At 35.1% G+C, this 12593-nt stretch overlaps 1 protein-coding gene across 9 annotated transcripts in view; it reads right to left on the bottom strand.

The window, feature by feature from the left end:
- Nucleotides 1–12593, bottom strand: part of CCDC66 (coiled-coil domain containing 66) — a 78603-nt gene that overhangs the window by 47601 nt on the left and 18409 nt on the right. For 8 of the 9 annotated variants that reach the window (XR_004300379.1, XM_032411529.1, XM_032411530.1 and 5 more), the window contains 3 exons: nucleotides 1702–1833; nucleotides 1069–1319; nucleotides 743–827 (listed from right to left, as the gene is read on the bottom strand). Coding sequence is in view for 8 of the 9 variants with exons in the window: in XM_032411529.1 (XP_032267420.1) it covers nucleotides 743–827; nucleotides 1069–1319; nucleotides 1702–1833 (468 nt within the window). In the remaining variant the exon portion in view is untranslated. The remainder of the gene's footprint in view (nucleotides 1–742; nucleotides 828–1068; nucleotides 1320–1701; nucleotides 1834–12593) is intronic. The other variant, XM_032411531.1, reaches the window with a different exon arrangement.

Here is a 12593-nt window from a genome sequence, read left to right as displayed (position 1 = left end):
GATTAAGACTAATAATATTAATTAAACCGAATTCTTCATGTATCAGAGGATTTTTTTTTTTTAAGATTTTATTTATTTATTTGACAGCAAGAGAGGGAACACAAGCAGGGGGAGTGGGAGAGGGAGAAGCAGGCTTCCCGTGGAGCAGGGAGCCCGATGCGGGGCTCGATCCCAGGACCCTGGGACCGTGACCTGAGCCAAAGGCAGACGCTTAACGACTGAGCCACCCAGGCACCCCTGTATCCGAGGTTTTAAAGAATTATTTAGAATTTTAAGTCCCTTTAGTGTTAGACTAAAATTAGGAGAGAATTTTAATCTTAGTCTCCTTTCTTATATTATCTGCTAGATTTCTCAATCAGAATTCTACTTCAATGCCCTATATAGTTCCCTTAAAAGAACTAATTCTCATCCTAAACAAAATTCAGGAGAACTAAAAACAAATGAAAAAAATAACCAGTACTAACTTAAGATTTAGTGCCATTTCATATATACAGCTTATATATTAAAGACCTTCTCTTCTGGAAGGCAGGTGGCTGGCTGTACTATGTAATACTGTCTGGTTCTCAGCATCAGTATAATTTTAATATTAATGCCAGCTGGAGTAAGAATTAGATTCATCACAGGACTGGACAGGGCCTGTGCTGTACATTTATATTGGAATTTTAATTTCCATTTATTTAGGTATCCACTGGCCATGACTATTACTTAAGAAGGCAAAGCAGCGTATTTTACAATGCAATACCTGATGTTCTAACTGTTTTTGTCGTCGCCTGTCACGTTCTTCAATCTGAGCTGGATCCAAGAGAGCAGTCATAGAACGGAGAAAGCTGGCAAGATAAACACTTTAGCTATTCAAAACCCCCAAAAGATAGCTATTCAAAACTCCCAAAAGGTTAAACCTAACAAGATGCTAAATCATTTTTGTTTCAGATATATCCACTAGTCATCTCTACTTTAAAGAAAAATACCAAACCTGAAATTAACACATATTATAAATATAACAACAGTCCTTTTAATAAAGCACACAGACTTTCTTAAACATTAATAAATACTGAAAAAAAAACTTACTTTGTTTTCTGACTGTTTGCCATGGCCTTATCTCTAACAGGTTTTGCTATATGCTCCTCCTCTGAAGGTTCAACCTGACTTCCAGTCGTAGGTGTATAAACACTGCTGATATCAGCCAGTTCCTGAGTGTCCGGAGAGACACAGAAGTACTCTGGTTGGTTGTGTGTTGACCGAGAGGACAGTTGAGACTGAGAAGCAGGATAGTTCTTTAATGAATCAAAATGCATTGCCCATCTGTCATGTTCCTCACCCTAATCATGATAAATAAGAATTACTAAGAATTTTTCTAATTGTTCTCATGTATAAAGTCCTAAAACGATAATCAAACACCATTTTTAAAAGTCACCATAGAGCAGAATAAGCATCATAAAAATTAAGTTATATTCTTTACTGATTCCATATATACTTAGATAACATGAAGAATATAAGAAATTCAAAGAATTAGGAAATTCCTAAAAAGCTAGTTTTAAGAAACTATGCAAAAGCACTTACTAATGCATTCCATAAAAGGTTTGCAAGAGCAAATGTGTAATAATTTGAATACTGTAGTCCTGTCAAATAGTTCTAGGATACTTTTAGGTTTATGATTAAAGACTCAAATTATTTCTTCCCTTTGTATCATCCACATGTTACCTTTGAAGATGTAATTTTTTCCTCTATTTTTCTTTGCCGATCATCTTCTATTTGCCTGTTCAAATCTTCAATCCATTTCCTCTGCTGTTCTTGTTTCATGGCACTGAAAGGGTGCTCCAGTGGTACGGCTTCCTAAACAACAGTCACCAATACTAGCTAAAGTGCAGCTCTCTTGTTCTAACCACTTTATCAATCTTGCCAAAAATTTATACAGATTTAAGCAGAAAGGTATTTATCTCTAAGGGGAACAACAATCGTAAACAAAAATTCTGAGTTATACAAGAATTAAACACGATGTATTCCAATTTTCAGAATCATATTTGTAACATATACTAGTAGAGAACAGCAGAATAACTAAGTGTAAAAAAGTAATTTTCTAATGAAAAATAAATTTTTCTAAAATAATTATAAGATTTTTCAAAAGTCTATCCTAATACAGTCTTTAGACTTTGAAGGGAGTTACTGATAATTTAAAATAGATGAATATTGTTTTACATTTGGCTTCAGAATACAACAAATACTGCCTTTGGACCAAGAGCCAGGAGGATGAAAGAGAGCCAGAGGCTTTCTCTCTTGAATCATGACGTCTCTCTAGGTTATCCCTCTTTTCTATTTCTACTGCTATAAGCCCTATCACAGTCTATGATGTTTCAGTAAGAAAAATATATTGTGTTCAGGTTAAGTCCTTGAATTCTAAAAAAAAAAAAAAAAAAGCAAAAATTAAACAGTAGCATAAAAATTTGTTGCTTCTTACTTTATGAGAATTTGGTATGCTCTAACAAAAAGAATAAATTCTACTCAAACTGTCCTGAAAGGCAAAAGCTAAGCAACAAATACTTTTTTATATGGCATAAGTGCAGGACATAATTTAAAAAATAGTTTGACAGAATACTACAATGGCACTACACCTGATGTTACTTTCTGCCTGAAACAATGGCAAAGCTCCTGGTTTACAAGCAACTGCTTTGATCAAAGAAGGAAATATTTATATAAAAGAAATAAATCTTAGTATCTCATGTATTCTTACATGTTTTAAAGAGAAAGAAACCATCACATTTCTTTAAGCCTAAAAGAACCACTTCAAAAGGAGCATTACCTTCAGGTAAGTAACTGAACAATTTTAGCTCTAAAAATATTATCTTAGAGATGAAAATGGAAAAGAAAAACAAATGGCCCTTTTGAACTCCTTACAAGACATTCTCAACATAGCACTCAATCACCTTAGAATTCTGTCACCTGTTTCTTACATCTGATTTAGCCAGATCTGGTTTCAAGTCTGTTTTTTTCAGGTTGTCTTTTTAATTTGTTCATTTGTTTTTTACATTCACATTTGAGTGAATAATATGGTATTTGTCCTTCTCTGCCTTATTTTGCTTAGCATTATACTCTCTAGCTCCGTGTTGTCGCAAATGGCAAGATTTCATTCTTTTTTATGGCTGAGTTATATTCCACTGTATATATACCGTATCTTCTTTATCCATCCATCTATAAATGGACACTTGCACTGCTTCCATAATTTGGCTATTGTAAATAATGCTGCAATGAACATAAGGTGCACCCATCCATTCAAATTAGTGTTTTCATATTCTTTGGGTAAATACCCAGTACTGCAATTACTGGATCATATGGAAGTTCTATTTTTAATTTTCTGAGCATACTGTTTTCCACAGTGGCTGCACCAGTTTGCATTCCCACCAACAGCGCATGACAGTTCCTTTTTCTCCACATCCTTGCCAATACTTGTTGTTTCTTATGTTTTTGGTTTTAGCCATTCTGACAGATGTGAGGTGATATCTCATTATAGTTTTCATTTGCATTTCTCTGATGCTGAGAGTACTGCTGAGTATCTTTTCATAGGTCTGTTGGCCATCTGTAGTATGTCTTCTTTGAAGAAATGTCTGTTCATGCCTTCTGCCCATTTTTAAATTGGATTATATTTTTTGTGTGTTAGGTTGTTTATGTATTTTGGAAACTAACCCTTACCAAGTATATCATTAGCAAATATCTTCTCCCATTCAGTAGGTTGTCTTTTAGTTTTGTTGTCTCCTTTACTGTACAGAAGCTTTTTATTTTGATGAAGTCCCAATAGTTTATTTTTGCTTTTGTTTCCCTTGCTTGAGGAGACAGATTAGAATAATGCTGCTGTACTGCCTGTGGTGCTCTCTTTTAGGATTTTTATGGTTTCAGATTTCACATTTGGGTCCTTAATCCATTTGAGTTTATTTTTGTGTATGGTGTAAGAAAGTGGTCCAGTTTCATTCTTTTACATGTAGCTGTCCAGTTTTCCCAACGTGTTTTTTTCTTTTTTAAATACTCAGTTGGAAATTCCTTCAGACAAATTTCCTGAGGCAATTCCTTAATGAACTGGGGTTAAATCTTGTCAAATGCTTTTTGTGCACCTGTTTTTTTTTTCGTAAAGTAGGCTTGATGCTCAGCATGGAGCCCAATGTGGGGCTTGAACTCACGACCGTGAGATCAAGCCCTGAGCTGAGATCAAGAGTTGGATGCTTAACAGACTGAGCCAACCAGGCGCCCCCCACCCCCAGATATTTTCTTTCATTATTAAAATGATATACTTGTGGCGGGCGCCTGGGTGGCTCAGTTGATTAAGCGACTGCCTTCAGCTCAGGTCAGGATCCTGGAGTCCCGGGATCGAGTCCCACGTTGGGCTCCCTGCTTGGCAGGGAGTCTGCTTCTCCCTCTGACCCTCCCCCCTCTCATGCTCTCTCTCTCTCAAATAAATAAATAAATAAATAATCTTAAAAAAAAATGATATACTTGTGGATTTTAAAATATTTCCTTAACTTCCTAGCAAAAATCTATCTTAGTCATATTATTACTTTAAAAAAAAAAAAATCCCAGGACCCTGAGATCATGACCTGAGCCGAAGGCAGATGCTTAACCAACTGAGCCACCCAGGCGTCCCTTGGGGAAATCTTTCTAACCAGATCTACATTTAACAGTAACAAGACTACTCAAGCTTTTTGTTTCTTTTTAAGTCAGTTTTTTTTTTTTTTTTTTTAAGTAATCTCTACACCCAACATGGGGCTCAAACTTACAACCCTGAGATCAAGAGTCACATGCTCTACCTACCAACTGAGCCAGCCAAGTGCCCCTAAGTCCGTTACTTTAAGTTATGATTTTTACAGTAATTTCTCCATTTCACCTAAGTTTTCAGAATTGTTGGCATAAGATATTCACTAATGATTTACTCTCTACTTGCAATTATGCCATTTTCTCTCGTAATTTTATCTTCTTGACCAGTCTTTTTTAGAGATGTATTTTTTATTTCAAAACAGGCAACTTTCGTCTTTGTATGTTAATGACTGCTGCCCCTATTTTCATGATTTCTTCTAATTTATTCCATTGTTCCTTTTTCTAACTTAAGATGGACACCTAGCGTACTGTTTAAAAGATTTTCTTTTCTAATACACTCTCTTGAATTTTTGATGTGTTTCTGGTGTGTAAGCATTATCATTTTGTTCCAAGTATTTGTGATTTCCATTATAGTTTTTTTTTACTCAAGTTACTCAGTGTTATTTTTAACTTCCAAATATGTATGTAGTAGTTAAACTTTTTGTTAGTAACTTCTAAGTTACTTGTAGTTAGAGATCTTACAATAGCTATTTAAATTTTATCTGAACCTTTATGTCCTAACACAAATCACTTTTTGTAAATATCCATGTGTGCCTGAGAAAAGTATTTCCCAATTGTTGAACAAAGAACCTGATACGTTAACTAGGACCAACTTGTTGTTCTTGCTGATTTCTACACTGAAATCTCTGCTTAAATAATTTTTAAGTTTCTCTGCCATTTTAGGGTGCCTGGGTGGCACAGTCAGTTAAGCATCTGACTCTTGGTTTTGGCTTTGATTGTGATCTCAGGGTTGTGAGATCGAGCCCTGAATTGGGCTAAATGCTCAGCCCAGATTCTGCTGGAGATTCTCTCCCTCTCCCTCTGCCCCTCCCACTCATGCTCTTTCTCACTTTCTAAAATAAATAGATAAATCTTTAAAAAAAATTTTCTCTGCAGTTTTAACAATTTCTCAATTCAGATATTGAAGTCTTTATTTATTTGAATCTACCAACTTTTGCTTCATATATTTTACCAGGTTCACGCATGTTAAAAATTGCTATACCTTCTTGATATGCTAAATCTTCTATCCATATTTACAACCCTCACAATCCCTAATAATGATTTGTCTTATTTTATTAGTGTAGCAGTAACAATTTTATTTTGGTTAGCATTTCTTTTTTTTTAAATCCTATTGTTTTCAACCTTGCTGTATTCCTATGCTTTAAGTGTGTCTTGTATTCTAGAAAGTATCTAGATTTCTTTATTCTAATCAGTAATTTTCTTAATTTTGGTTCTCAAATTTTGGTTTTCAAAACTCAATTTTGGAGTTTTGGTTCACTTAGATTTATTATATTTATTGATGTATTTGGTCCTATTTCTATCTTAATCTTACATTTCAGTTTATCCCACTTTATTTTTAAGGCTCTCTTTAAATTTTTTACATCGAAGATATCATCTTCTAATAAGAACTTTAATATGCTCTCATATCCTTTGATCTTGCCTTCCTCTGCCAACACATCAAGGTTGGTATTAACAAGACCTTTCAGTTATTAAGGATATATTTTTTCAATTAGCAATAATCATGCCTCAGATAAACCTCAATGGCTACAATATATTTTTTATAAAGACAACAATCAACTCTACCAAGGTAAATAATCACAAATCTCTTGCAGCTTAATTTTGTAATTAATTTTTACCTTTTTGGTTAAGCACTTCATTCAAAACTGTTTTCAATGTCACCTTTTAATAAAAATCTTCAGAGGACTTTAATGTCTGAGATATTTTATTATCTACACTTATTTCAAATATGGTTTCGCTAGATATTAAATTCTAAGGTTTAAGTTCTTTTCCATCAACTTTGAAAATGTGACTGCATAATTATCTTGTACCCAGTGTTGCTGCCGAAAAAAAGTGAAGCTCTTCCTTGTTCTTTTTATATACTGCTTGTTCTTTCTTTCTGCAGCCTTTAGAATTTCTTGTTCTTCCATATTCTTAAATTTCAGGTTAGTATGTGTAGTGAGGTTTTTCCTTATTCTCTTTCTGGGGTGCTCTCTAGCCCTTTAAATCTGAGGTCAGTTAACAAACCGATCTCAACTACTTTTTCAAATATTTCCTCTCTTCTCCAAATTTCCCTCTTGTTTGGAGGGAATGTCAGCATTTCTATTTTCATTCTCATACTGCCTTAAAATTTTTTTCCCTATTTGTCCTTTCCTTTTTCAAGATATTTTCTCAATATGGCTTTCCAATTATTTATTCACTCCCTAGCTCTATCATTCCCACTATTTCTCATCTATTGTATTTTACACTTTATTGTATGTTTCACACCTAAATTTTCTGCATGGTTGTCTCTGTTCCATGTTCTCATTTGTAACACTTTCCCTTACTTTCAGAGCTTCTTTTTTGGGAACACTCCTTAGACTGTAATTGTAATTCACCAGACAAGTGAGTATGAACAGGAAGGGACAGAGTAGTCTCCACCTGATTTTCCAAGTTCCTGCAAAGAAGTAAGATTTAAGCAAGGCCTGGTCCAGAATTTTATTCTAGAGGACAGCTAGAACAGAGATCTGACTTACGGTAAATGTAGGGTGAGGCACTTTTTAAGACAATGACATTAGGGGATGGGGTGTAAGCATGTTAACAAGAACAGGATTCCAACAATTCATTTCCTATTTTTGTCTCCCACAGAGATACTGGGTTAACTTCTACCACAGGCTACCTACCAATCCAACAAACCAAGAAAGTATCCTTCCCTCATTTTTCCAGTATCTTAGAAACTGACCTTAATGGGAGGTACTAGCAGTTTACAACCAAGGTTCAGTATCTTGAGATCATGGGATCTTAGTATTTTTAAGTTTGTAAAAGCTTATTTGTCAATATTTTCTGCTTGACTTTAATTTTTGGTTATGTTTTTCTTGTAACATTATAGCAAATTTTGTAAATGCTCTATTGACATTGAAAATTTGATAGGTGTATTTGTAGAAAATAGAATTACTGATACTATTATTGTCCAAATACTCTGAAATACCCTAGTAAAAATGTGCCTCAATTTCTCCTATTTATTTTTGGCTCATGAATCACAAAAATATTATTCTTGGTTATTGACTCTACTTTTTATAAAAAATAATTTATTATGGAGGTGCCTGGGTGACTCAGTCGGCTAAGCATCCAACTCTTGATTTCAGCTCAGGTCTTAATCCCGGGTCCTGAGTTCAAGTCCCGTGCTGGGCTCCACTCTGGGCATGGAGCCTACATTAAAATAAATAAGTTAACAGCTTTCTCTCCCAAAGTAATGTTTCTAAAATTACTAGCAATTTTGCCTTTTTTTTTCTTAATTTTGATTGGCTTATATAATCTATTTTTAATAATATGTAATTTTATTTCAAGTGTATCTCTTTTAAGCAGCAGGTCTGTGGGGTTCTCCTACCTCTGCTTTTAAATAAAAGATTTTTGACCTTTTTGTTTTCTGTTGTACAGATTACATTAGTAGATATTCTATTTATAATTAAGCTAGTGGTTATCCCTGCTTTCTACACTCTTTAACCTTTATCTGGGTTTCAGAATCATAATTAACTCTGTCTTTATAGAGAGATCGTGCAACACATCAACACAAAAGCATAAAGCACAAAACAAACAAAAGCATAAAAAACAAAAGCGGAAAGTTCCCCTTTGCTTCCATTACTCTTCACCAGACTTAAACAATGCCAACAATCTGCTTTCTTTTATGTATTCATATTTGTTGATAGGTCTTCCAGTTTTCCTTTAAACATAGAAATGGTTACATTATATGTATTGTTTTGCAATTTGTCTTATTTAACAAAGTCTTAGAGACTCTGTGTCAGCTATATATTCCCCCTTTTTTTAAACCACAAATTCCTTATTGTATTTTAATTCTGATTCACTTTTCTGAACCAGAAATAATCTTTAAAACCTTCTTTAAAAAAAAAAAAATCAGGGAAAGATCCTTGGGAGGAATATTTTATAAATTCTTGTAGGTCTGAACATAACTTTATGCTCCTTTTACACGTGAACGTGTTGTTTAGGCATTAAATTCTTTGCCCCAGTGTTCTATTATCTACAGAGGAGAAATCTAAGGTTAACTTGATTTTTATTCCCTGTCTTATTTTAAATGCTTGAAGAAGTCTATACTTGTTCTTGAAATTTTAACAGTTATCAGGATGTATCTTCAAATCAGCCTCTTTTATTTATTTAGCTTAATTTTTTTTTCTGGTCTCCTAGGAAGTTTTTTCTCTGATACCTGTTATTAATACTTATCTATTTGCTGTTTTCTTCTTCAAAAAAACCTATCATTCAAGGTTGTATCTTTATAAGCTATTTGTAATCTTCTGTCAGACTTTTCATTTCTTTTTAAAATTCTATCTATATTTGGGGCACCTGGGTGGCTCAGTCAGTTAAGTGTCTGACTTCGGCTCTGGTCAAGATCTTATGGTCCTGGAATTGAGCACCGAGTCAGGTTCTGTGCTCTGGGGGTAGTCTGCTTGTCCCCCTCCCTCTTCCTCTGCCCCTCAGCCCACCTGTGTTCTCTCTCAAATAAATAAAATCTTTAAAAACAAAATTCCATCTATATTCATGGAGTGTCCTCACACTGATTTCTTCTTCCTGTGATTTACTTCTTTTTTCTTTCCTTCTACTGTATTCTTAGTTTTCTACTACTCTCATCTTGGGCCTATTCTTGTATAAGGATGTCTTGAATCACTTCGAGTCCTTTGTGGAATAAGAGAAGAATAAATAAAAACTAAGTCAATGTTTTCTTTAAAAATGTCCTATTTCACAAAAATAAGGCATATTTCTTATTTGAGATTTTCCTGAGTACTTAGCAGGAATATCCCCCGTTCTAGCGTGAATATTTTTTTTCTTTTTCTTTTTAGATTTTATTTATTTATTTGACAGAGAGAGACACAGCGAGAGAGGGAACACAGGCAGGGGGAGTGGGAGAGGGAGAAGCTGAGCCTAGCCCCTAGTGTGAATATTTTCATAGTCTCCATTTTTCCCCCCTATTTATCCCTCCTTGAGCAAAGATCTATCTAGGTCTACTGTTATGGGTAGTCAGGATGTGCAAGTTACTCTTAGTGCTCTCCTGCACACCTGTTTAAGTGTTAGTAAATTTGGCCTCTTATTCTAAAACTGGATGCACAAGTCTGTGAAGTGCCTAGTATACTTCTTGGAGCCTAACAAGCCTTTAAACAATTCCATTTCCTTATTCTGGTTAATTATTAAATGTTTCTCGGCAAGGCAAAGAGACCCACCTAGTTTTGAATAAGGGAGGTCTCTTTCTAGGGAGTTCAATTTTGGAGAACTGAGATAGAGTTCCCTTGATTCCAAGACTGCCTGTGTAGAGGGGCAAAGGCTCTGGCCAGTACTGGCTCATTTTGGTCAGGCTATAGTACTTCTTTGTTCTGAAATAAGGCCATCAATGAATTGGGACTAGATTACAACTTAGTCACATCCCAGTTCTGCTGTGGGAAGAGCCTCATAATCCACAAACATTATTCCCAGGATTCTAAAGTAAACTGATAACAGAAGGAATATAAAGGTTCTATGTATTCCATTTTCATTCTACCGGGTTGTAACCTATATTTTTAAAAACTCTTGTCCTGGATGCCTGGGTGGCTCAGTTGGTTAAGCGTCTGCCTTCGGCTCAGGTCATGATCCCACAGTCCTGGGATCGAGCCCCGCATCAGGTTCCCTGCTCAGTGGAGAGCCTGCTGCTCCCTCTCCCTCTGCCATACCCCCTGCTCGTGCTCTCTCTCTCAAATGAGTAAATAAAATCTTAAGGAAAAAAAAAATCTTGTCTCATTACTGATAGAAATCCATAAAAATTCGTAAACTCTAAACTATGTTATAATGGGCTGTTCCTGGGACAGGACATGGGTAGAAATGTGTTTTGTATTATCCTTTATATCTTCTTGCATGCCAGAAATATTACATAATATTTTTAAGTCAAAGTCAAAAGAAGAAATGATACATTATCCAGTTATGATTATGCATACATATGAATGTCTTATTAATGCAGACCAGTATTTTAAGTATCTACTCATTAAGAAAACAATATAGTATCAGAAGGATCCACAACAAATTCATGTGCCACTCAATAATCATCACCCTCAAGATTCCACACAAAAAATAAAATGTTAGAATAAACAAATTCGGCAAAGTTGCAGATACAAAACAAACACAAAAAAACCAGTCACATTTCTATATGCTAACGATGAACAATCTGGGAAAAGGAAATTAAGAAAATAATTGCACGTATAATAGCACCAAAAAAGGGGTGCCTCGGTGGCTCAGCCGTTAAGCGTCTGCCTTTGGCTCAGGTCATGATCCCAGGGTCCTGGGATTGAGCCTCACATCGGGCTCCCTGCACAGCAGGCAGCCTGCTTCTCCCTCTCACACTAGCCCTGCTTGTGTGTTCCCTCTCTCACTCTCTGTTAAATAAATAAATAAAATCTTAAAAAAAAAAAGGCGCCTAAAAGAATAAAATACCTAGTAATAAGTAGGCAAAAGATGTGTACATTGAAAACTACAAAACACTGCTAAAGGAAATTAAAGAAGTCACAAATAAATGGATATTCTGTGTTCATGAATCAAAAGACTTAGTACTGTCAAGATTACCTAGAGCGATCTACAGATTCAACGCAACCCCTATGAAAAACTTGATGTATTTTATAGAAATAAAAAAATCCACCCTAAGATTCCCATGGTATCTCAAGAAACCCCGAATGGCTACAACAATCTTGAAAAAGAACGAAACTGGAGAATGCATGCTTTTAAAACCTACTACAAAGGTATGAGAATTAAAACAGTGAGACAATGACATAAAGAGACATACAGAACAAGGGACCAGAATGGAGGGCCCAGAATTAAACACTCACATACACAGTCAAATGATTTTTGACAAGTGTGCCAAGACTATTCAATTAGGAAAGAACAATCTTTTCAAACAAATGGTGCTGAGAAAACTGGATATCAATGCAAAATGTGGAAAAGAATAAAACTGGACCCATATCTTATATTACATAGAAAAATTAACTCCAAATGGATCAAAGATCTCAACTAAGAGCTGAAACTATAAAACTCTTAGAAGAAAACATAGGAGAAAAGCTCCCTATCAGATTTGGCAATGATTTCTTAGGACACCAAAAGCACAGGCAACAAAGGAAAAAAAACATAAAATGGACTTCATCGAAATTAAAAACTTTTGTGCATCAAAGGGCTCAATCAAGCAAGTGAAAAGGTAACATGAAGATGGTACAGAGTATTTGCAAACAATATATCTGATCAGGTATGCAGAATTTATAAAGAATGCCTACAACTCAACAATAAAAAAAAAAACCAACCCAATTCAAAAATGGGCAAAAAAACTTAGATATTTCTCCAAAGATAGAGATAGCCAATAAGCCATGAAAAAATGTTCAACATTACAAATCATTAAAGGAAATGTAAATCAACACTACAAAGAGCTACTACTTTACACCTATTAGAAGTCAGCTATTATTTAAAAAAAAAAGTTGGTGAGAATGTGGAGAAATCAGAACCCGTGTGCACTGCTCATGGAAATGTACAATAGTGTAGCAACTATGGAAAACAGTATAGTAGTTAAACATAAAATTACCATATGAAAATTGGTAAACATCTGGGGTGCCTGCATGGCTCAGTCAGTTAAGCATCCAACTCCTGATTTCAGCTAAGGTCATGATCTCAGGGTCACGAGATCAAGCCCTGCATGGGGCTCTACAATGGGTGTGGAGCCTGCTTAAGATTCTCTCTCCCTCTCCCTCTGCTCCTCCACTCTCCACACT

The sequence above is a fragment of the Phoca vitulina genome, unplaced genomic scaffold (assembly GCF_004348235.1).
Source record: "Phoca vitulina isolate PV1807 unplaced genomic scaffold, GSC_HSeal_1.0 scaffold13, whole genome shotgun sequence".
In the NCBI taxonomy this organism is placed as follows: domain Eukaryota; kingdom Metazoa; phylum Chordata; class Mammalia; order Carnivora; family Phocidae; genus Phoca; species Phoca vitulina.
Note: the sequence above shows the minus strand (reverse complement) of the source record. Positions and strands in the feature narration are given on the sequence as shown.